The 26,136-nt window shown below is 42.2% G+C and overlaps 1 protein-coding gene across 1 annotated transcript in view; it reads left to right on the top strand.

Moving 5' to 3' along the window:
• Positions 1 to 26,136, top strand: part of PLVAP (plasmalemma vesicle associated protein) — a 41,866-nt gene that overhangs the window by 11,751 nt on the left and 3,979 nt on the right. Inside the window, exons 3-4 of the mRNA XM_077252296.1 lie at positions 12,601 to 13,184; positions 17,672 to 17,716. Coding sequence (XP_077108411.1) covers positions 12,601 to 13,184; positions 17,672 to 17,710 — 623 coding nt within the window. The 3' untranslated portion in view covers positions 17,711 to 17,716. The remainder of the gene's footprint in view (positions 1 to 12,600; positions 13,185 to 17,671; positions 17,717 to 26,136) is intronic.

Raw genomic sequence — 26,136 nt, 5'->3', positions numbered from 1 at the left:
AGGTTATAGTGTGTCTTTTCTATGAGTTTTATTTTTGTCAGCTAAACATCTGTAAATTTAGAACACCGAAGAAAGTTCTTCTCAATATAATATAAAGCATCTCTCAAAGACATATAGAACCAAGAAAAAAATAAATAAGGGGATATAGCAGGAATAATAAATCAATTATAATACTTTATTAAACATGATTATACAAAAAATACACAAAATTAAACAAGAAGGTGAAAAAAAGGTTGGAGAATTCTTAATGATATAAGGATATATATAGAGACACAAAATAAGTGGAGTATGGCTACATGGCGAGTGTAACAATAGAATATCATCCATTAGATAGTAGAGGGTATTAGCACATATGGAGGGTATGGAATGACGCTGAATCAGATAATCACTCAGTCTGAAGCAGAACAAAATAATTACAGCAAAAAAGCAGAATATAGATAACTATCAATTCATATACCGGTAATTTAGCAATAATAAGTAGACACTAGTGATGAGTGAGTGTGCTCGTTACTCAAGATTTCTGAGGATGCTCAGGTTGTCTACGAGTATCTTGGGCATGCTCGTAGATTATGGTTGTGTCTCCGCAGCTGCATGATTTGCAAACAGGCAATCCGCACATGTATTCAGGCTATCTAGCAGCCGCAAATCATGCAGCTACTTCGACATAAATTAAATTTCCGAGCACGCTGAAATACTTGGAGACCACCAGAACATGCTCGGAGAAACTCGAGTAACGAGCACACTCACTCATCACTATTAGACACTTAACACAATGTAAACTTGCTGTCATAGTAATATAATAGTTGCCAGTATCTCTCCATATATTTAATATAGGATTAAGCAGTGGTCGATGAATGCTGTCATGATGGTGTAATGATTGCCAGAGTCTCCCCAACCAAAGAGAAATCGCATCAGTAAATTTAATCTATACTAAATTAGATTTACGGTAATTTATTAGGTTGGACAAACACATGTTTAATGAATGGAACAGCTTAGTGCCAGGGATGGTTAAAGAAAATGTAATCCAAAGTTTAAATATATTGAGAATTTGTACTGACATCAGCATTATGTTATGCAGGTTGCGAAAAAATGCAAATATCTGTAATACATTTAAATTTTCACAATCATCACTATGACAGAAAGAAAGCAAAAGATACTATTTTAGGGCAGGAAACTTCTTAAACACCAGACTTTGAAATACAGACTTTAGAGTCACCGAATGTCTGCTTGGTACACAGAATTTATTTAGTAAATACTGTATCTTCTGTCTATAGCAACAATATTTTGTACCATGTTAGAAATAAAAGAATAAAGTTTGGACTTCAATAAAATCAAAATTATTTGGTCTAAATAAATTTCCCTCAATTCAGATATATTACTTACGGTAATTTGTCTAAAAGGCCTTCTATTGTCCAAATAATGACCATCTTCCTGGTTTGCTTCGTTAATGCTTCAGGTCGCTTCGTTAATGCTTCATGTCTAAAATATGTTGATTGAACTGTTGATTAGAGCCCTCAGCTTGTCTACTAAGTGGCTGCCAAAATCAATGAGACACGAGATGCATAATCATACTAGCTAGGTCATCAGGGAGTGGTCACACGTGGTACAAAATCAGTAGTCTGGATTATAATTAAGAACAAGAAGAAATCAGTGAAAGCAAGCATCGACAAGGCTCAAAATTGTGATGCAGAAATAATTGCTACAACAAGAGATCTACAGCAGAGAATGAAAATTTAGAGTAAAATCTGACTGGTTGTCTGGCCTTGGGGTACAAGTCTGCAGTCACTATAAGTGACTGCAAGCTTGAGAATCCTCTCCCCAGGAGTGGGCGGTCATCTGACGGAAAGTATGCAATTTGTATGCTTCCGGGCACATTCCAACTAGATGTGTCTGGCCTCGCTTCATACACTTGCGTTGAACGAGGCTGCGCACTTCTAGTTGGGACGTGATCACATGTGTGTGCAATGTGGGGCGGTAGCCATGAGCGAGTTACTCGTCTATTGCGTCCTGACACTTTACATGAATATGGGGGTCCTGGCTGTGTGTAGATTTGTCCAGGTGTTGGACAGTTTAATGAGGTAGAACATCATTCAAAAATAAACCTTTTTTTGCCTGCTGCCAGCACAGGGTTAATGTGTAAATAATCTGTACATTTACTGATCTGTAAACAGATAAAAAGTAAAACATTTTGGCTAAAAAAAACTTTTTAGTGAACTTCTCTCTCTACTCCTCTGTAGTCACTGTTTCTCACTACTTCACCTAACACGTGGCTTGACACTACAGTCTTGTTTAGCAAGAGTCCTTTAGTTGACCTGTGATTCCACGTCTTCTTGTCTAGTGCTGATGCTCTGAAACTCCCACCCAGGGCACTCTAATAGTCTTGCGTACTCAGTCCTGTATAGGCCCATTACCTTTAGGAGTTATAAACTCTGGGCCTTACTGCTAGGTACCTGCCAGTACCCGTGTCTGGAAAATCACTCTGACTCACAGTCACTTCTGCTCCGGATCTTTCTATCCCTTTCCTCTGGTTTCCGCTCACTTTAGACACACAATAATGCAGCACTGTGGACATTGAACCTTAGGTCCTTTCTCTACGCACTCCAGGCACCATCTGAAGTCTCATTAGGAAACCGTCTCTTGTCGCTTCAGCTTAGCCCTTTACACTCTGGGCAAGTCCCAACCATTGACTCTAACTGTCCCTGTTAACTATCTGTTGCTGGGCAGAACACAGCTTTGTCACTAACAATATAGATCATTACACATAACACATATCACTATTCACATTACACAACATTACAATATCACTCATTTCTTCAAGGGGGAATGTGGGCAATATGTCAATCTTCTTACATATGCAAATCACATACTTGTGGTGAGGAACTCGCCTCACCCGGCACCTGAGAATCCTCACAGCGCGCAGTGACTGCAGACTTGAACCATAAGGTTGGACAACCACTTTAAAAGGGGGTGTCTTTGACACTGAAAAATATTTCACAGCAGTTGTAAAAATGTATCTATTGTCCACTAATAAAATATTTAATTGTGAGGATTTCATTGCAGACTTCTCTAGCAGGTGCTAGTATGGGTCTGCCCACTCCATTATCCACCCAACTGCTTTGTATTTATGGAACGTCAATCAGGCATGCAAATGATACTCTTATAGATTTGACCAAATAATACCAACATACAAGGACTTGATAATACCACCATGAAGTGACTGAAGAATACTGCCATACTGTGATTAAATAATACAATAGTGATGAGGGAACGTACTAGAACATATGTTTCAAGCACACTGAAGTCACTCCGTTAGCACCCCAGCATACTCAGATAACACCTCGCTCATCACTATAATACAACTATGCAATGACTAGTGCAACCTATTAAAGATTCCTCTATTTAAAGTTCTTTTGTTTCATGACAGTGAATAATAATACCGCGATACTATGACTAATAAAGGCACCAATAATGTCACTTAATCATACAGTCATACAGTGCCAGAACATGCTTCCTATGCTTTTGATCTGTCATAGGCATTTCTCCAATTATTAGCTGATATAAATACCTTTAGACTTCTGTATTTAATGCATCCCTGTTTGCTGATATGCCTTTATACAATGAATCATTAATACCATCATACTGTGACTAAATAATGCATTTCGGAATCAAATATAGATTAGCTATTTTTTTTAAAACCAACAAAATAGGCAAGTAAGCACTGCAATCATGCCTCACCCTTGTGATCCTTTAGTACCTGCTGAAAGACCCCTTTGTTGCCCTGTTGGTTCTCCTGTGAAGTCAAGACTGAAGCTTGTCTTCATAGGAGGCCATGATTTTTACTATATACAGCAATACTTATAGTACAAGTGATCAAACAATCACAGGTCTGAGGGGAAATGGGAAAAAAGTTATAGTTTAATGACTGGGCCATTTAACCTTGTTCTTGACGAGGCACATTTCAGTTTTCTTCGTCTTCACACATGGGGTTTAACCCCTTTACCCCAGAAGGTGGTTTGCACGTTAATGACAAGGCCAAATTTTACAATTCTGATCACTGTCCCTTTATGAGGTAATAACTGTGGAACGCTTCAATTGATCCCAGTGATTCTGACAGTGTTTTTTGGTGATATATTGTACTTCATGATATTGTTAAAAAAATTTTTACATGACTTGTGTTTATTTGCGTTTAAAACAGAAATTTGGCAAAATTATTGAAAATTTTGCAATTTTCCAAAATTGAATTTTCATGCCCTTAACCCCCAAGGGTGGTTTGCACGTTAATGACCAGGCCAATTTTTACAATTCTGACCACTGTCCCTTTATGAAGTTATAACTCTGGAACGCTTCAACAGATCCTAATGATTCTGACATTGTTTTCTTGTGACATATTGTACTTCATGATAGTGGTAAAATTTCTTTGATATTACCTGCATTTATTTGTGGGGAAAAAAAGGAAATTTGGAGAAAATTTTGAAAATTTCGCAATTTTCCAACTTTGAATTGTTATGCAATTAAATCACAGAGATATGTCACACAACATACTTAGTAAGTAACATTTCCCACATGTCTACTTTACATCAGCACAATTTTGGAACCAAAATTTTGTTTGTTAGGGAGTTATAACGGTTAAAAGTTGACCAGCAATTTCTAATTTTTACAACATCATTTTTTTTTAGGGACCACATCACATTTGAAGTCATTTTGAGGGGGTCTATATAATAGAAAATAGCCAAGTGTGACACCACTCTAAAAACTACACCCCTCAAGGTGCTCAAAACCACATTCAAGAAGTTTATTAACCCTTCAGGTGTTTCACAGGAATTTTTGGAATGTTTAAAAAAAAATGAACATTTAACTTTTTTTCACAAAAAAATTTACTTCAGCTCCAATTTGTTTTATTTTACCAAGGGTAACAGGAGAAAATGGACCTTAACAGTTGTTGTACAATTTGTCCTGCGTACACCGATACCCCATATGTGGGGATAAACCACTGTTTGGGCGCATGGCAGAGCTCGGAAGGGAAGGAGCACTGTTTGACTTTTCAATGCAAAATTGACTGGAATTGAGATGGGATGCCATGTTGCGTTTAAAGAGCCCCAGATGTGCCTAAACATTGAAATCCCCCACAAGTGACACCATTTTGGAAAGTAGACCCCCTAATGAACTTATCTAGATGTGTGGTGCGCACTTTGACCCACCAAGTGCTTCACAGAAGTTTTCATGTAGAGCCGCAAAAATAAAAAATCATATTTTTTCACAAAAATTATCTTTTTGCTTCCAATTTTTTATCTTCCCAAGGATAACAGAAGAAATTGGACCCCAAAAGTTGTTGTGCAATTTGTCCTGAGTACCCCCAAGTGTTTCACTACAGTTTATAACGCTGAGCTGTGAAAATAAAAATTATTTATTTTTTTTCACAAAAATTATTTTTAGCCCCCAGTTTTGTATTTTCCCAAGGGTAAGAGGAGAAATTGGACCCCAAAAGTTGTTGTCCAATTTGTCCTGAGTACACTGATGCCCAATATGTGGGGGGGACCACCGTTTGGGCGCATGGCAGAGCTCGGAAGGAAAGGAGCGCCATTTGGAATGCAGACTTAGATGGAGTGGTCTGCAGGCGTCACATTGTGTTTGCAGAGCCCCTAATGTACCTAAACAGTAGAACCCCCCCAAAGTGACCCCATATTGGAAACTAGACCCCCACAAGGAACTTATCAAGATGTGTTGTGAGAACTTTGAACCCCCAAGTGTTTCACTACAGTTTATAGCGCAGACAGTGAAAATAAAAAATATTTTTTCCCACAAAAATGGTTTTTAGCCTCCCAAATTTTTATTTTCCCAAGGGTAACAAGAGAAATTGGACCCCAAAAGTCATTGTCCAATTTGTCCTGAGTACGCTGATACCCCTTATGCTTGGGTAAACCCCTGTTTGGGCGCATGGGAGAGCTCAGAAGGGAAGGAGCGCTGGTTTACTTTTTCAACGCAGAATTGGCTGGAATTGAGATCGGACGCCATGTCGCATTTAGAGAGCCCTTGATGTGCCTAAACAGTGGAAGACCCCAATTCTAACTAAAACCCTAACCCAAACACACCCCATACCCTAATCCCAACTCTATCCATAACCCTAACCACACCCCTAACCCGAAAATGCCCCTAACCCTAACCTCAACCACACCCCTAACCCCAACACACCTCTAACCCTAATCCCAACCCTAACTACACCCCTAACTCCAACACACCCCTAACCCTAATCCCAACCATAACCCTAACCACACCACTAACCCTGACACACCCCTAACCCTAATCCCAACCATAACTGTAATCAAAACCCTAACCCTGACTTTAGCCCCAACCCTAACCCTAACTTTAGCCCCAACCCTAACTGTAGCCCTAACCCCAACCCTAACCCTAGCCCTAACCCTAGCCCCAACCCTAACCCTAACCCTAGTCCCAACCCTAACCCTAGCCCCATCCCTAACCCTAGCCCCAACCCTAACCCTAACCTTAGCCCCAACCCTAACCCTAGCCCTAACCCTAGCCCCATTTTTAACCCTAATGGGAAAATGGAAATAAATACATTTTTTAATTTTATTATTTTTCCCTAACTAAGGGGGTCATGAAGGGGGGTTTGATTTACTATTTATGGCGGGTTTTTTTAGCGGATTTTTGTGATTGGCAGCTGTCATACACTAAAAGATGCTTTTTATTGCAAAAAATAGTTTTTGCGTCCCCACATTTTGAGAGCTATAATTTTTCCATATTTTGGTCCACAGAGTCATGTGAGGTCTTGTTTTTTGCAGGACGAGTTGACGTTTTTATTGGTACCATATTTGGGCATGTGACATTTTTTGATCGCTTTTTCTTCTGATCTTTGTGAGGCAGAATGACCAAAAACCAGCTATTCATGAATTTCTTTTGCGGGGGGCGTTTATTCCGTTCCACTTTTGATAACATTGATAAAGCAGCTTCATTCTTCGGGTCAGTACGATTACGGCGATACCTCAATTAGATCATTTTTTTATGTTTTGGTGCTTTTATACAATAAAAACTATTTTATAGAAAAAATAATAATTTTTGAATCGCTTTATTCTGAGGACTATAACTTTTTATTTTTTGCTCATGATGATGTATGGTGGCTAGTTTTTTGCGGGACAAGATGACGTTTTCAGCGGTACCATGGTTATTTATATCCGTATTTTTGATCGCGTGTTATTCCACTTTTTGTTCGGCAATATGATAATAACGCGTTGTTTTTTGCCTCGTTTTTTTTTTTACGGTGATCACTGAAGGGGTTAACTAGTGGTGATAGTTTTATACGTCGGGTCGTTACGGACGCGGCGATACTAAATATGTGTACTTTTATTTATTTATTTTTTAGATTAAGATATGTATTTATGGGAACAATATATTTTTTTTACTTTGTTTTACTTTATAACATTGCCCCGGGTGGGAACATCATGTTATAGGGTCAGATCGCTGATCTGACACTTTGCAGTGCACTGTGTCAGATCAGCGATCTGACAGGCACAGCAGGGACGCTTGCAAGCACTTGCTCTGAGCAGGTGCCTGCAAGCCACCTCCCTGCAGGACCCGGAAGCATCCCCGTGGCCATATTGGATCCGGGGCCTACAGGGAGGAGGTCTCAGGGAAGCACGCAGGGAGCCCCCTCCCTGTGCGATGCTTCCCTATACCGCCGGAACACTGCGATCATTTTTGATTGCAGTGTGCCAGGGGTTAATGTGCCAGGAGCGGTCCGTCACTGGGAATTAAGTCCCAGGTCACCGCGACGGGATAGGAAGTCATAGGGGATTAAGGGGTTAAATCACAGAGATATGTCACAAAAAATGTTTAATAAGTAACATTTCCCACATGTCTACTTTAAATCAACACAAATTTGTAACCAATTTTTTTTTGTTAAGAAGTTATAAGGGTTCAAAGTTGACCAGCGATTTCTCATTTTTACAGCACAATTTTTTTTAGGGACCTCATCACATTTGAAATCACTGTTAGGGGTCTATATGATAGAAGATACCCAAAAAGTGGCACCATTCTAAAAACTGCACCCCTCAAGTTGCTCAAAACCACATTGAAGAAGTTTATTAACCTTTCAGGTGCTTCACAGGAATTTTTGGAATGTGGGAAAATATGAATACTTCACTATTTTTTCCAAAAAATAAAAGACTTTATTCTGGCTGTGTTTTTATTTAACCTATAACAAATATAGGATTAGTAATGGACAGCTGTCTTATTGACACCATTACTAAGCCGTGGGCTTGATGTCACCTTACAATATAAAGGTGACATCAACCCCACAACTATTACCCCCACTTGCCACCGCTACAGGGCAAGTGGGAAGAGGGAGGCTAAGTGCCAGTTTTGCTGGTTTTGGTGCACAAAAATAAGGAAGTTGCATCATGTCTTTTTAGTGGCGCACTAAACTTTATCAGCATGCACAAGAAACAATATAGCCGCAGCAAAACCTGCTTTATGTAAGCAGCTTCTTTTTTACTGACAGGAGAGCAGGTTTTGACTACAGATAAAAAAGTGCAGCAAAAACATAACTTGTAAGCATAGCCTAGGAGTTTACCGTGGGTTTTCATATCATTAGAGGCAGGATTACAATGATAGAATTTACCTTTATGCCCAGCTGTACACAGGATGGACCAATCACAATGGGTGATGTCACAGCTGGCTCTGCTTCCTTCCTTCACAGTAAGCCGGGATCACACATGCGAGAAATATGGCCGAGTCTCGCATGTTAATACCCGGCATTGCCGCCGTCACTCTGGAGCGAAGCGTGTGGCTGCACAGCAATTCATGCAGCCATACGCTCCACTCCTGAGTGACGGCAGCAATGTCGGGTACTAACAAGTGAGACTCGGCTGTATTTTTCGCATGTGTGAGCCCAGGCCTAAGCTTTACACTCACTCATTGGATGTATTAATATAAAGATAGTCTGGGGTCTGCTCATTGCGGCAAATGTGCATGTGAAGTTACAGTCTAAAAAAACCCATCGGCCAGTGTGAAAATGGCAAGATATCTACATTTTAATAAAGATTTTGATATGAAAAAAGAAAAACATCCAAAACTCTGATTTAAGCAATAGGTCATTTTTGATGACACATTCCCTTTAATCTCTTCCCACCCTCCGATGTAGAGCTACAGCACTGTCAACTGTATTCTTAATGGCAAGTGCTTTACATTCACAGCACTGATTTAACCATTTAATACCCACTTTAATAACCTGGTGCCGGTGATTACATATTACAACTCCTGAGAACCAATTAATTGTGCTGGCACCATCTTCCCAACCAGTAGTATAGTAAACTAGCTGTTTCTAGCCAGCTAACGCTCGGCACGCTCATTGCTATCTAATTAACGCTACTGGTGATTAACCTAAAGTAAATAATGACAACATTCAATAGCGCTTACGCAGGTGGTAAATTAACTTAAAATGAAGTTAATAACAATAATAATCATTAAAAATCTGAATAATACTAATAATACATTTTATTCACAGTGTAAAATCAAAAACAAACTGGATTCAGTAAGATGTGCGTTTTTTATTCATTCCAGCATCTAAATAAATTTCATAGCGAAACATAAATTGGTGGGGGCGGGATTATGTGTGGTAATGGGGTGGGGGGCGGAATTATGTGTGGTGATGTGGTGGGGGGGCGGGATTATGTGTGGTGATGTGGTGGGGGCATGATTATGTGTGGTGGGGGGCGGGATTATCTGTGGTAATGTGGTGGGGGAGTGGGATTATGTGTGGTATTGTGGGGGGCAGGATTATGTGTGGTAATGTGGTGGGGGCGGGATTATGTGTGGTGATGTGGTGGAGGGGCGGGATTATGTGTGGTGATGTGGTGGGGGGCGGGATTATGTGTGGTGATGTGGTGGGGGGGCAGGATTATGTGGTAATATGTTGGGGGGACGGGATTATGTGTGGTAATGTGGTGGGGGGGCGGGATTATGTGTGGTAATGGGGTGGGGGGCGGAATTATGTTTGGTGATGTGGTGGGGGGGCGGGATTATGTGTGGTGATGTGGTGGGGGCATGATTATGTGTGGTGGGGGGGCGGGGGGCGGGATTGTGTGGTAATGTGGTGGGGGGCGGGATTATCTGTGGTAATGTGGTGGGGGAGTGGGATTATGTGTGGTATTGTGGGGGGCAGGATTATGTGTGGTAATGTGGTGGGGGCGGGATTATGTGTGGTAATGTGGTGGGAGAGCGGGATTGTGTGGTGATGTGGTGCGGGGGCGGGATTATGTGGGGGCGGGATTATGTGTGGTAATGTGGTGGGGGGGCCGGATTATGTTTGGTGATGTGGTCCGGGGGTGGGATTATATGTGGTGAAGTGGTGGGGGGCGGGATTATGTGTGGTAATGTGGTGGAGGGGCAGGATTATCTGTGGTGATGTGGTGGGGGGCAGGATTATGTGTGGTGATGTGGTGGGGGGTGGGATTATGTGTGCTGATGTGGGGGGCTGGATTGTGTGTGGTAATGTGATGGGGGGCGGGATTGTGTGTGGTAATGTGGTGGGGGCGGGATTGTGTGTGGTAATGGGGTGGGGGGTGGAATTATGTGTGGTAATGTGGCGGTGGGACTGTGTGTGGTAATGGGGTGGGGGGGCGGGATTGTGTGTGGTAATGTGGTGAGAGGGCGGGATTATGTGTGGTAATGTGGTGGGGGGCGGGATTATGTGTGGTGATGTGGTGAAGGGGGGATTATGTGTGGTAATGTGGGGGGGCGGGATTATCTGTGGTAATGTAATGTGGGGCGGGATTATGTGTAGTAATGTGGTGGGGGGCGGGATTACGTGTGGTAATGTGGTGGGGGCAGGATTATGTGTGGTAATGGGGTGGGGGGCGGGATTGTGTGGTAATGGGGTGGAGGGGCAGGATTATGTGTGGTAATGTGAGGGGCGGGATTACGTGTGGTAATATGGTGGGGGGCGGGATTATGTGTGGTGATGTGGTGGAGGGGCGGGATTGTGTGTGGTGATGTGGTGGGGGGTGGGATTAAGTGTGGTGATGTGGTGGGTGGCGGGATTATGTGTGGTGATGTAGTGGGGGGGTGGGATTGTGTGTGGTAATGTGGTGGGGGGGCGGGATTATGTGTGGTAATGTGGTGGGAGGGCGGGATTATGTGTGGTAATGTGGTGGGAGGGCGGGATTATGTGGTAATGTGGTGGGGGGGCAGGATTATGTGTAGTAATGTGGTGGGGTGCGGGATTATGTGTGGTGATGTGGTGGGGGGGCAGGATTATGTGTAGTAATGTAGTGGGGGCGGGATTATATGTGGTGATGTGGTGGGGGGGCGGAATAATGTGTAGTGATGTGTTGGGGGTGGGATTATGTGTGGTGATGTGGTTGGGGGCGGGATTATGTATGGTGATGTGGTGGGGGCGGGAGTATGTGTGGTGATGTGGTGGGGACGGGATTGTGTGTGGAATGTGGTGGGGGGTGGGATTATGTCTGGTGATGTGGTGGGGGCGGGATTGTGTGTGGTGGGGGCGGGATTGTGTGTGGTGATGTGGTGGGGGGGCGGGATTGTGTGTGGTAATGTGATGTGGTGCGGATTGTGTGTGGTAATGTGGTGTGGGGCGGGATTGGGTGTGGTAATGGGGTGGGGGGCGGGATTGTGTGTGGTAATGGGGTGGGGGGGGCGGGATTATGTGAGATAATGTGGTGGGGGTGGGATTGTGTGTGGTAATGGGGTGGGGGGTGGGATTATGTGTGGTGATGTAGTGGGGGTTGGGATTATGTGTGGTGATGTGGTGGGGGGCGAGATTATGTGTGGTGATGTGGTGGGGGGGCGGGATTATGTGTGGTAATGTGGTGGGGGGCAGGATTGTGTGTGGTAATGTGGGGGGGGCAGATTATTTGTGGTGATGTGGTGGGGGGCGGGATTATGTGTGGTGATGTGGTGTGGATTGTGTGTGGTAATGTGGTGTGGGGGCCGGATTGTGTGTGGTAATGTGGTGGGGGGGCGGGATTGTGTGTGGTAATATGGTGGGGGGGTGGGATTGCGTGTGGTAATGTGGTGGGGGGCGGGATTGTGTGTGGTAATGTGGTGGGGGGCGGGATTATGTGTGGTAATGTGGTGGGGGGGCGGGATTGTGTGTGGCAATGTGGGGGTGGGTTTGTGTGTGGTAATGGGGTGGGGGGAGGGATTATGTCTGGTAATGTGGTGGGGGCAGAGCTACTGTGCAGGGGGCGGGATTAGCGAGTAATCACGATGCCTCTTATATATATAGATAGTGACAGCAAAAAAGAAGGCAAGCATCGCTGTCATGTGCACATGCCTCATGGAGTACATTTTAAAGCAATAGTCTTCAACCTTTGATTGCCAATCTGTTGCAGAATTATGACTCCCAGCATGCCTGGACAGTAACTGGCTGTCTGGGCATGCTGGGAGTTGTGGTTTCCCAACAGTGGGAGACCACTAATTTAGGGCACATATGGTAAGTTCCTATACTAGAATTCCTAGTAGGTAAAACTTCGGGAACACCAATGGCCAGATAGTATGATTACTGTGGAAATAATATTATTTGTTCTAGAGTCTCTCCTCTCTAATTGTCTTTTTTTTTCTGGGCAGTTGAAACACTTCAATTAAGGCATGGACAATTAATCCTTCAGAGGGACTATGACCGGCTTAAAGAGAACTGCGACCAGACAAATACCACACTTGCAATCAAACTCTTTGAAGCCACCTCCGAGAAGGAGAAGTTTCAAAATGAGAAGAAGGACCTGCAAACCCAAGCAAAAATGTTACAGGCTGTTTGTACAAATATAAACCAGAGGTTTGACAATGAACTAGACCGTATGAGAAATCGCTTTTCTAGCATCATCAGCTCCAATGAACCTATCCATTATTCAAAATGCTGGAACATTGATGGTGAAATTAAAAATAATATAGACCAAACCATAAGCAGGATGAAGCAAGATGTGAACAACGTCATGTTTGAGAACAGTCAGCTGAAGACGGACAAAGACCGACTGACCGATAGCTTTCAGAAGTGCAGCCAAGAAAAGATGGCTGTAATTGCAGAGAACAGTAATCTGTCCAAAGAAAAGGGAGAACTGGGAAAGCAGTTGTTTGATAAAAAGGAAGAACTTTCAAAGTCTTACTCAAAATATATGAAAAAGGAGGAAGAACTGGAGACCTGTCGTAGGACACAGGTAGGTGGCATCTAATGTGGGTGGTAACTGCATGTACAGCAAAGGCGCTGTCACTACAAACCGCTGACTGATGGGACTGCTGAATGCCAAGCCCAGCTGGCGAGCCAGAGGTATCAGAGACAGTGGCTACGGCGGTACTTCTAGCTGCAAACCATCTATTTAGCAGTGGTGGTTTAGGGTATTGTGGCATTGTACTATTCACTATTCACAATGAGATAATGCCAAGCCCAGCTGCTGTTAAAGGTAGATATCAACAGAAATGACCTATTGTTTAAATCAGACTTTTTGTATTGCATGTATTTAAAAAAAAATTGTCCATTTTTTTCTTACTAAAAAAAATAAAATGTGGAATGTTGTAATTTTCATACTGTCCACTGGGGCTTTTTTAGACTCTTAAGGTACCTTCACACTAAGCGACTTTGCAGCGAGAACGACGACGATCCGTGACGTTGCAGCGTCCTGGATAGCGATCTCGTTGTGTTTGACACGCAGCAGCGATCTGGATCCCGCTGTGATATCGCTGGTCGGAGCTAGAAGTCCAGAACTTTATTTTGTCGCTTGATCACCCGCTGTCATCGCTGTATCGGCGTGTGTGACGCCGATACAGCGATGTGTTCACTTGTAACCAGGGTAAATATCGGGTTACTAAGTGCAGGGCCACGCTTAGTAACCCGATATTTACCCTGGTTACCATTGTAAAAGTAAAAAAAAAAAACAGTACATACTCACCTTCTGATGTCTGTCACGTCCCCCGGCGTCCACAGGGTTACGCGCTGCTGCCGAGAACTTCCTGCACTGAATGTGTCAGCGCTGGCCGTAAAGCAGACCACAGCGGTGACGTCACCGCTGTGCTTTGCTTTACTGCCGGCGCTGACACATTCAGTGCAGGAAGCTCTGAGCAGCAGCGCGTAACCCTGTGGACGCCGGGGGACGTGACAGACATCAGAAGGTGAGTATGTACTGTTTTTTTTTTACGTTTACAATGGTAACCAGGGTAAATATCGGGTTACTAAGCACGGCCCTGCGCTTAGTAACCCAATATTTACCCTGGTTACCCGGGTGCTGCAGGGGGACTTCGGCATCGTTGAAGACAGTTTCAACGATGCCGAAGTCATTCCCCTGATCGTTGGTCGCTGGAGAGAGCTGTCTGTGTGACAGCTCCCCAGCGACCTAAACAGTGACGCTGCAGCGATCGGCTCGTTGTCTATATCGCTGCAGCGTCGCTGAGTGTGACGGTACCTTAACTTCGTGCCCGTTCAGGAGGAGTTTACAGGAGTTTTCTTATAAGAAAGAAAAAAATGGCAAAATAAAAAAAAAAAAGACATTAAACACAAAAACTTAATTTAAGCAATGGGTAATTTCTGATGGTAGTTTTCTGTTAAGTAGACAGGAATATGCCAGGCCAAATGATATGATCATGGCAAACCTATTGGCAGTCGTTTAATGGCCATTTAATGACTGAAAACACTTCTGTGCACACAGAGCAATTGTTAATTCAGTCGTTTTGTGCACATAGGAGATGTGATGCTGGTAACATGGTATTCTATCAACACAGGTCATTTTTAAGTCAACTTAAAAATCATTGCACCCAAGGCTGATAATTGGTGACAAACATTTATTTCCCGATTCAGCCTGTCGAAACAGTCATTTAAATTGCTTAAAGGGACTCTGTCAGCACAGAATGACTGTTCAAAGCAATTACACGTGCTTGGTGCACCATGGCGGGGCCAATCCTTTATATTCACCTTCCCACCTGCTTGGTTTCCATCTATCTCTGGCTCTATGAAGCCTCAGCTGTCAATCATAGTAGAGCGGGAGGAGACTAAGGGAAAACGAGCAGGTGGGAGGGTGTATACAGGTCCTTCTCAAAAAATTAGCATATAGTGTTAAATTTCATTATTTACCATAATGTAATGATTACAATTAAACTTTCATATATTATAGATTCATTATCCACCAACTGAAATTTGTCAGGTCTTTTATTGTTTTAATACTGATGATTTTGGCCTACAACTCCTGATAACCCAAAAAACCTGTCTCAATAAATTAGCATATCAAGAAAAGGTTCTCTAAACAACCTATTACCCTAATCTTCTGAATCAACTAATTAACTCTAAACACATGCAAAAGATACCTGAGGCTTTTAAAAACTCCCTGCCTGGTTCATTACTCAAAACCCCCATCATGGGTAAGACTAGCGACCTGACAGATGTCAAGAAGGCCATCATTGACATCCTCAAGCAAGAGGGTAAGACCCAGAAAGAAATTTCTCAACAAATAGGCTGTTCCCAGAGTGCTGTATCAAGGCACCTCAATGGTAAGTCTGTTGGAAGGAAACAATGTGGCAGAAAACGCTGTACAACGAGAAGAGGTGACCGGACCCTGAGGAAGATTGTGGAGAAGGACCGATTCCAGACCTTGGGGAACCTGAGGAAGCAGTGGACTGAGTCTGGTGTGGAAACATCCAGAGCCACCGTGCACAGGCGTGTGCAGGAAATGGGCTACAGTTGCCGCATTCCCCAGGTAAAGCCACTTTTGAACCATAAACAGCGGCAGAAGCGCCTGACCTGGGCTACAGAGAAGTAGCACTGGACTGTTGCTAAGTGGTCCCAAGTACTTTTTTCTGATGAAAGCAAATTTTGCATGTCATTCGGAAATCAAGGTGCCAGAGTCTGGAGGAAGACTGGGGAGAAGGAAATGCCAAAATGCCTGAAGTCCAGTGTCAGGTACCCAGTCAGTGATGGTGTGGGGTGCCATGTCAGCTGCTGGTGTTGGTCCACTGTGTTTCATCAAGGGCAGGGTCAATGCAGCTAGCTATCAGGAGATTTTGGAGCACTTCATGCTTCCTGGCACCTGCTCACAGTGCCAAAACCACTGGTAAATGGTTTACTGACCATGGTATTACTGTGCTCAATTGGCCTGCCAACTCTCCTGACCTGAACCCCATAGAGAATCTGTGGGATATTGTGAAGAGAAAGTTGAGAGACGCAAGACCCAACACTCTGGATGAGCTTAAGGCCGCTATTGAAGCATCCTGGGCCTCCATAACATCTCAGCAGTGTCACAGGCTGATTGCCTCCATGCCACGCCGCATTGAAGCAGTCATTTCTGCCAAAGGATTCCCGACCAAGTATTGAGTGCATAACTGAACATTATTATTTGATGGGTTTTTTTGTTTGTTATTAAAAAACACTTTTATTTGATTGGACGGTTGAAATATGCTAATTTATTGAGACAGGTTTTTTGGGTTATCAGGAGTTGTAGGCCAAAATCATCAGTATTAAAACAATAAAAGACCTGACAAATTTCAGTTGGTGGATAATGAATCTATAATATATGAAAGTTTAATTGTAATCATTACATTATGGTAAATAATGAAATTTAACACTATATGCTAATTTTTTGAGAAGGACCTGTATAAGTGGTTGCCCGGCCATGGTGCACAGAGTGCTTGCACTTAGTTTGAGCAGCCATTCTGTGCTGACAGAGTCCCTTTAATGTAAAAATGGAAGCAGCATTAGTAGTGGCACTGAAACCCCCTGAACATAACCGAGCACCCTGGGTGCTGATAGTCTGATTCCCGCCAATCTGATATTGATGTCATATGCTAATCATTTAACATACATGTGGGATTAAACTTAAAGGGGTTATCCAGGACTTTTTTTTTTTAGGCTAAGAACTGTCATGCAAGTAGTTACTATCTGCCTGTGTGTTCTGTCCAGTGCCAGCTCAGAGCGATCACAGACAACTCACAATTCTCCTGCCTCATGGAGATCGGCGCCGGGCACAACAGGCAGGTAGTTAGCAACTTCTTAGGCCCACGAAAAAAATATAGTCCATGATAACCTCTTTGAGAACTCTGACGCTAATTTTTTGGGAGACAAATCTTTCATAAATCAAAGCATATATTTGTCCCTTTGTGGCGCAAAATTAAAATGAAGAGATTAGTGGTGATGCATTACGACTGGTATAGTAAACAACAGTCTACATTAAGCACACTGACCCGATTCATTAAGTGAATGAGGTGCGTTTGGTACCCAGCGCACGTTGTTACCAGAAATGCGTGCCAGTCATGGGGCTAGTGTACATTTGTGGAGTAAGTTATGCCACTAGAATAGTGTACCTTCTGATGAATCTGATGGGCAGGCGTGACCACTTTATTTGGGGATTGATTCTCCTACCACTAACTACTTGACTTTCCTCACTCCCAAGGCTAATTTGACTAGCTCACTGACATCGCTGTAACAAAAGTTTATTCGCAGAATTCCATCTAAACATATCATTTCCTTTATCTACATATTGTTATACCCTATTTTTGCTTCCCAAAATTTCAAAAGATGAAATATATTTAATTTTTTATACGCTTTCTACATAGATTTAGAGAAAAAAAACGATAAAGTATTTTGAAGTTTACATATCTCAACACGCTTATTAATATAAATTGAATAAATACATTTACTATTGTCTTTATTTTCTTTTTAATTTAGACTGGGGGACGCATGCCTGGCATATTTCCAAGAAATTAAATCTAGGTAAGTATATCATATGTACAGGGCTGGCTCCAGGTTTTGATGGGCCCCAGGGAAAAGAGGAGCCCCTTTAATACTTACCATGATTTATGATGCACAGATACGGCAGTGAAATATAGATATAGTACCATGCCAAAAGATTTCACTTACTTCTTACATTACATGAGTAATGTCTTTTGTATTCTACAATGGCTCAGAAACCGCAGAGAACAGTACATACACCGAAGATTCAAAAGTCTGCAATCACACAGAGTGACTGCAGACTTTTAATGATAGACCAGACATTATAGCCCTCCATACAATACTATGGGCACCACACAGTCCTCCATACAGTATTATGGGCACCACATAGTCCTCCATACAGTATTATGGGCCCCATATATTGCTCCATACACTATAGTGGGCCCCATATATTGCTCCATACCGCTCCATACAGGTTAATGAGCCCCATATAATGCTCCATACAGTATAATTGCCCCATTTAATGCTCCATACAGTATAATGGGCCCCATATATTACTATTATAGTATATAATGGTCAGATATAGTGCTCCATACATTATAATGGGCCCCATAAAATGCTGCATACAGTATAATGGGCCTCATATAGTGCTCCATACAAGATAATGGGCCCCATATAATGCTCCATACGGTACAATGGCCCCATATAATGCTCCATACAGTATAATGGATCCTATATATTGCTTCTATAGTATATAATGGTCACATATAGTGCTCCATGCAGTATAATGTGCCCCATATAATGCTGCATATAGTATAATGGGCCTCATATAGTGCTCCATACAGTACAATGAGACCCATATATTGCTCCATACTGTATTATGGGCCCATATAATGCACCACACAGTATATAATGGACCCATATATTACTCCATACAGTATAATGGGTCCCATATATTGCTCCTTACAGTATAATGGACCCCATATATTGTTCCATACAGTATATAATGGCCTCATATAGTGCTCCATTCAGTATAATGGTCCCATATATTGCTCCATATATTATAATAGCCCCATATATTGCTCCATAAAGTATAATGGCCCTATACATTGCTACATACATAAAAACTAAATAATCAAATACTCACCTCTCCTCATTCCCAGCTGCTGTGGTCACCTAAAAGTCTTATGACTCTCTGCAGTGCTCAGGACAGAAGGCGCACTGTAGTGACATCATCACGCCTTCAGTCCTGAGATGTCACAGAGTGTCAGAAGATGCTAAACAGACTGCAGTAGTGTGAAACAGGGAGAGGTGAGTATTTGAGGCGGGGAGGTGACTCACGGGCCCAATAATAATAATCTTTATTTTTATATAGCGCTAACATATTCCGCAGCGCTTTATAGGTTAATCGTGTCGGTGTCCACGACGGCAAGTGGGTCTCCCATTCGTCCAGGGCCCTGGCACTTGCCCAGGTGCACCGGGTGGTGACGCTGGCCCTGCATATGTATGATACAGTTTACAGGGCAGCTTAAGAATTTCACTATAAAGTTAACAAAAGAAACTGAAAACAAATTTGAGTAGAATTTACATTAACTACACAAAAAAAAATGCTAGGGCTAGATCCTGTTTTTATAGTAACTGGGACTACTTGAAATGGTCCAGCCAAACAAGCCTTACCTGAACAGTCTGCCTTTGACTGGCAGTTAAAAATAGCAATAAAAAAATTCTATAAATTTGGGGATTCAGAACCCCAACATGTTGTGACAAAACACATACCAACAGTACAGGAGAATTTAGTCCTAGTATATACAGCGTACATCGCATATATAGAAATACTGTTATAAACTGGAAGCTAGATGATTTTCTGTGTTCATTTCTGTGGGATTTGATGCTGCTCTACACTCAAAAGAAAATAGCGTATTAAAGTGTTTAGCAACAAAAAATTTACCAAATAGAGAGAATCATGTTAGGCGGGCTGTGGGAAATGAAGCGCTTTAGAGCTTCAGATTAGGTTTTATTAGTACCAACGCGCTTTGGCGCCAGACCAGCGCCTTTCCCAAGGTCAAAAGACTAAATAGCAACACAAGAAAAATCTACAACTATAGATGAATCCACCAATATAGATGAATCCACCACTATAGATGATTCCACCACTGTAGATGATTCCACCACTATAGATGAATCCACCACTATAGATGATTCAGCCACTATAGATGAACCCACCACTATACATGATTCCACCACTATACATGATACCACTATAGATGAATCCACGACTATAGATGAATCCACCACTATAGATGATTCCACCACTATTGATGATGATTAATAATAATAATAATAATAATAATTTTTTATTTATATAGCGCCAACATATTCCGCAGCGCTTTACAACTTATAGAGGGGACTTGTACAGACAATAGACATTACAGCATAACAGAAATCACAGTTCAAAACAGATACCAGTAGGAATGAGGTCCCTGCTCGCAAGCTTACAACCTATGAGGAAAAGGGGAGACACGAGAGGTGGATGGTAACAATTGCTTTAGTTATTTGGACCAGCCATAGTGTAAGGCTCGGGTGTTCATGTAAAGCTGCATGAACCAGTTAACTGCCTAAGTATGTAGCAGTACAGACACAGAGTGCTATTAACTGCATAAAGTGTATGAGAACATGATGCGAGGAACCTGATTATGTTTTTTGTTTTTTTTTTATTAGGCCACACAGGGATAGTTAGGTTAATGCGTTGAGGCGGTAGGCCAGTCTGAACAAATGCGTTTTTAGGGCACGCTTAAAACTGTGGGGATTGGGGATTAATCGTATTAACCTGGGTAGTGCATTCCAAAGAATCGGCGCAGCACGTGTAAAGTCTTGGAGACGAGAGTGGGAGGTTCTGATTATTGAGGATGCTAACCTGAGGTCATTAGCGGAGCGGAGGGCACGAGTAGGGTGGTAGACTGAGACCAGAGAGGAGATGTAGGGTGGTGCTGAGCCATGGAGTGCTTTGTGGATGAGGGTAGTAGTTTTGTACTGGATTCTGGAGTGGATGGGTAACCAGTGTAATGACTGGCACAAGGTAGAGGCATCGGTGTAACGGTTGGTGAGGAATATGATCCTGGCAGCAGCATTCAGGACAGATTGGAGCGGGGAGAGTTTGGTAAGAGGGAGGCCGATTAGTAGAGAGTTACAACAGTCCAGACGAGAATGAATAAGTGAGACAGTAGGAGTTTTTGCAGAGTCGAAAGTAAGAAAAGGGCGAATTCTAGAAATGTTTTTGAGATGCAGATAAGAAGAGCGAGCCAATGATCGGATGTGGGGGGTGAAGGAAAGCTCGGAATCAAGGATGACCCCAAGGCAGCGGGCATGTTGCTTTGGAGTAATCATGGAACCGCACACGGAGATGGCAATGTCAGGCAAAGGTAGGTTAGTAGAGGGAGAGAACACGAGGAGTTCAGTTTTTGACAGGTTCAGTTTCAGATAGAGGGAAGACATGATGTTAGAGACAGCGGTAAGACAATCACTGGTGTTTTCTAAGAAGGTCGGCATGAAAGCAGGAGAAGAGGTGTATAATTGGGTGTCGTCAGCATAGAGATGGTACTGGAAACCAAATCTACTGATTGTTTGTCCAATAGGGGCAGTATACAAAGAGAAGAGGAGGGGGCCTAGGACTGATCCTTGAGGAACCCCAACAGTAAGGGGAAGGTGAGAGGAGGAGGAACCAGCAAAACATACAGTGAAGGATCGGTCAGAGAGATAGGAGGAGAACCAAGAGAGAACGGTGTCCTTGATGCCGATGGAGCGGATTCCACCACTATAGATGATTCCACCACTATAGATGAATCGACCACTATACAGGTCCTTCTCAAAAAATTAGCATATAGTGTTAAATTTCATTATTTACCATAATGTAATGATTACAATTAAACTTTCATATATTATAGATTCATTATCCACCAACTGAAATTTGTCAGGTCTTTTATTGTTTTAATACTGATGATTTTGGCCTACAACTCCTGATAACCCAAAACACCTGTCTCAATAAATTAGCATATCAAGAAAAGGTTCTCTAAACGACCTATTACCCTAATCTTCTGACTCAACTAATTAACTCTAAACACATGCAAAAGATACCTGAGGCTTTTAAAAACTCCCTGCGTGGTTCATTACTCAAAACCCCCATCATGGGTAAGACTAGCGACCTGACAGATGTCAAGAAGGCCATCATTGACACCCTCAAGCAAGAGGGTAAGACCCAGAAAGAAATTTCTCAACAAATAGGCTGTTCCCAGAGTGCTGTATCAAGGCACCTCAATGGTAAGTCTGTTGGAAGGAAACAATGTGGCAGAAAACGCTGTACAACGAGAAGAGGTGACCGGACCCTGAGGAAGATTGTGGAGAAGGACCGATTCCAGACCTTGGGGAACCTGAGGAAGCAGTGGACTGAGTCTGGTGTGGAAACTCACCTGACCTGAGCCTGACCTGGTACTTTTTTCTGATGAAAGCAAATTTTGCATGTCATTCGGAAATCAAGGTGCCAGAGTCTGGAGGAAGACTGGGGAGAAGGAAATGCCAAAATGCCTGAAGTCCAGTGTCAAGTACCCACAATCAGTGATGGTGTGGGGTGCCATGTCAGCTGCTGGTGTTGGTCCACTGTGTTTCATCAAGGGAAGGGTCAATGCAGCTAGCTATCAGGAGATTTTGGAGCACTTCATGCTTCCATCGGCTGAAATGCTTTATGGAGATGAAGATTTCATTTTTCAGCACGACCTGGCACCTGCTCACAGTGCCAAAACCACTGGTAAATGGTTTACTGACCATGGTATTACTGTGCTCAATTGGCCTGCCAACTCTCCTGACCTGAACCCCATAGAGAATCTGTGGGATATTGTGAAGAGAAAGTTGAGAGACGCAAGACCCAACACTCTGGATGAGCTTAAGGCCGCTATTGAAGCATCCTGGGCCTCCATAACATCTCAGCAGTGTCACAGGCTGATTGCCTCCATGCCACGCCACATTGAAGCAGTCATTTCTGCCAAAGGATTCCCGACCAAGTATTGAGTGCATAACTGAACATTATTATTTGATGGTTTTTTTGTTTGTTATTAAAAAACACTTTTATTTGATTGGACGGGTGAAATATGCTAATTTATTGAGACAGGTTTTTTGGGTTATCAGGAGTTGTAGGCCAAAATCATCAGTATTAAAACAATAAAAGACCTGACAAATTTCAGTTGGTGGATAATGAATCTATAATATATGAAAGTTTAATTGTAATCATTACATTATGGTAAATAATGAAATGTAACACTATATGCTAATTTTTTGAGAAGGACCTGTAGATGATTCCACCATTATAGATGAATCCACCACTGTACATAATTCCACCACTGTAGATGATTCCACCACTGTAGATGATTCCACCACTGTAGATGATTCCACCACTATAGATGATTCCACCACTATAGATGAATCCATCACTACAGATCAATCCACTACTAGACATGATTCCACCACTATAGACGAATCCACCACTGTAGACGAATCCGCCAATATAGATGAATCTGCCACTATAGATGATTCCACCACTATAGATGATTCCACCACTATAGATGATTCCACCACTATAGATGAATCAACCACTATACATGATTCCACCACTATATATGAATCCACCACTATAGATGATGAATCCACCACTATAGATGAATCCACCACTATAGATGATTCCACCACTATATATGAATCCACCACTATAGATGATGAATCCACCACTATAGATGAATCCACCACTATAGATGATTCCACCACTATAGATGATTCCACTACTACAGATGAATTCACCACTATAGATGATTCCACCACTATAGATGATTCCACCACTATAGACGAATCCACCACTATAGATGAATCCACCACTATAGATGATGAATCCACCACTATAGATGAATCCACCACTATACATGATTCCACCACTATAGATGAATCCACCACTATAGATGATTCCACTACTACAGATGAATACACCACTATAGATGATTCCACCACTATACATGATTTCACCACTATACATAGTAACATAGAAAAATAGTTATTAAGGTTGAAGGAAGACTTTAAGTCCATCTAGTTCAACCCATAGCCTAACCTAACATGCCCTAACATGTTGATCCAGAGGAAGGCAAAAAATATAACCTGATGAATCCACCACTACAGATGAATCCACCACTACAGATGAATCCACCATTGTAGATGATTCCACCACTATAGATGATTCCACCACTATAGATGATTCCACCACTATACATGATTCCACCACTATGGATGATTCCCCACTACAGATGAATCCACCACTACAGATGAATCCACCACTACAGATGAATCCACCACTGTAGATGATTCCACCACTATAGATGATTCCACCACTATAGATGATTCCACCACCATAGATGAATCCACCACTATAGATGAATCCACCACTATACATGATTCCACCACTATAGATGATTCAACCACTATAGATGAATCCACCACTATAGGTGATTACACCACTACAGATGAATCCACCACTATAGATGAATCCACCACTACAGATAATTCCACCACTATAGATGAATCCACCACTATACATGATTCCATCACTATACATGAATGCAAAACTATAGATGATTCCACCACTACAGATGAATCCACCACTACAGATGAATCCACCACTATAGATGATTTCACCACTATAGATGAATCCACCACTATAGATGATTCCACCACTATACATGATTCCACCACTATACATAGTAACATAGTAACATAGTTATTAAGGTTGAAGGAAGACTTTAAGTCCATCTAGTTCAACCCATAGCCTAACCTAACATGCCCTAACATGTTGATCCAGAGGAAGGCAAAAAAACCATGTGGCAAAGAGTAAGCTCCACATTGGGGAAAAAAATTCCTTCCCAACTCCACATATGGCAATCAGACTAGTTCTCTTGATCAAGGCCCTATCAAGGAATCTAGTACATATAACCTGATAATTCCACCACTACAGATGAATCCACTACAGATGAATCCACCACTGCAGATGAATCCACCACTACAGATGAATCCACCACTATAGATGAATCCACCACTGTAGATTATTCCACCACTATAGATTATTCCACCACTACAGATGAATCCACCACTATACATGATTCCACCACTATAGATGAATCCACCACTACAGATGAATCCACCACTGTAGATTAATCCACCACTGTAGATGATTCCACCACTATAGATGATTCCACCACTATAGATGAATCCACCACTATACATGATTCCACCACTATACATGATTCCACCACTACAGATGAATCCACCACTATACATGATTCCACCACTATAAATGAATCCACCACTATAAATGAATCCACCACTATACATGATTCCACCACTATACATGATTCCACCACTATAGATAGTAACAGTAACATAGTTATTAAGGTTGAAGGAAGACTTTAAGTCTATCTAGGTCAACCCATAGCCTAACTTAACATGCCCTAACATGTTCATCCAGAGGAAAGCAAAAAAACCATGTGGCAAAAAGTAAGCTCCACATTGGGGAAAAAATTCCTTCCCGACTCCACATATGGCAATCAGACTAGTTCCCTGGATCAAGGCCCTATCAAGGAATCTAGTATATATAACCTGATGATTCCACCACTACAGATGAATCCACCACTACAGATGAATCCACCACTATAGATGAATTCACCACTATAGATGAATCCACCACTGTAGATAATTCCACCACTATAGATGATTCCACCACTATAGATGATTCCACTACTACAGATGAATCCACAACTATACATGATTCCACCACTATATATGAAACCACCACTACAGATGAATCCACCACTATAGATGAATCCACCACTACAGATGAATCCACCACTATAGATGAATTCACCACTATAGATGAATCCACCACTATAGATGAATCCACCACTATAGATGATTCCACCACTATAGATGATTCCACCGCTACAGATGAATCCACCACTATACATGATTCCACCACTATAGATGAAACCACCACTATAGATGATTCCACCGCTACAGATGAATCCACCACTATACATGATTCCACCACTATAGATGAAACCACCACTACAGATGAATCCACCACTATAGATGAATCCACCACTACAGATGAATCCACCACTATAGATGAATTCACCACTATAGATGAATCCACCACTATAGATGAATCCACCACTATAGATGAATCCACCACTATAGATGAATCCACCACTATAGATGAATCCACCACTACAGATGAATCCACCACTATAGATGAATTCACCACTATAGATGAATCCACCACTATAGATGAATCCACCACTACAGATGAATCCACCACTATAGATGAATTCACCACTATAGATGAATCCACCACTATAGATGAATCCACCACTATAGATGAT

The sequence above is a fragment of the Ranitomeya variabilis genome, chromosome 1 (assembly GCF_051348905.1).
Source record: "Ranitomeya variabilis isolate aRanVar5 chromosome 1, aRanVar5.hap1, whole genome shotgun sequence".
Lineage (NCBI taxonomy): Eukaryota > Metazoa > Chordata > Amphibia > Anura > Dendrobatidae > Ranitomeya > Ranitomeya variabilis.
This window is presented reverse-complemented; position numbering and strand designations above follow the sequence as displayed.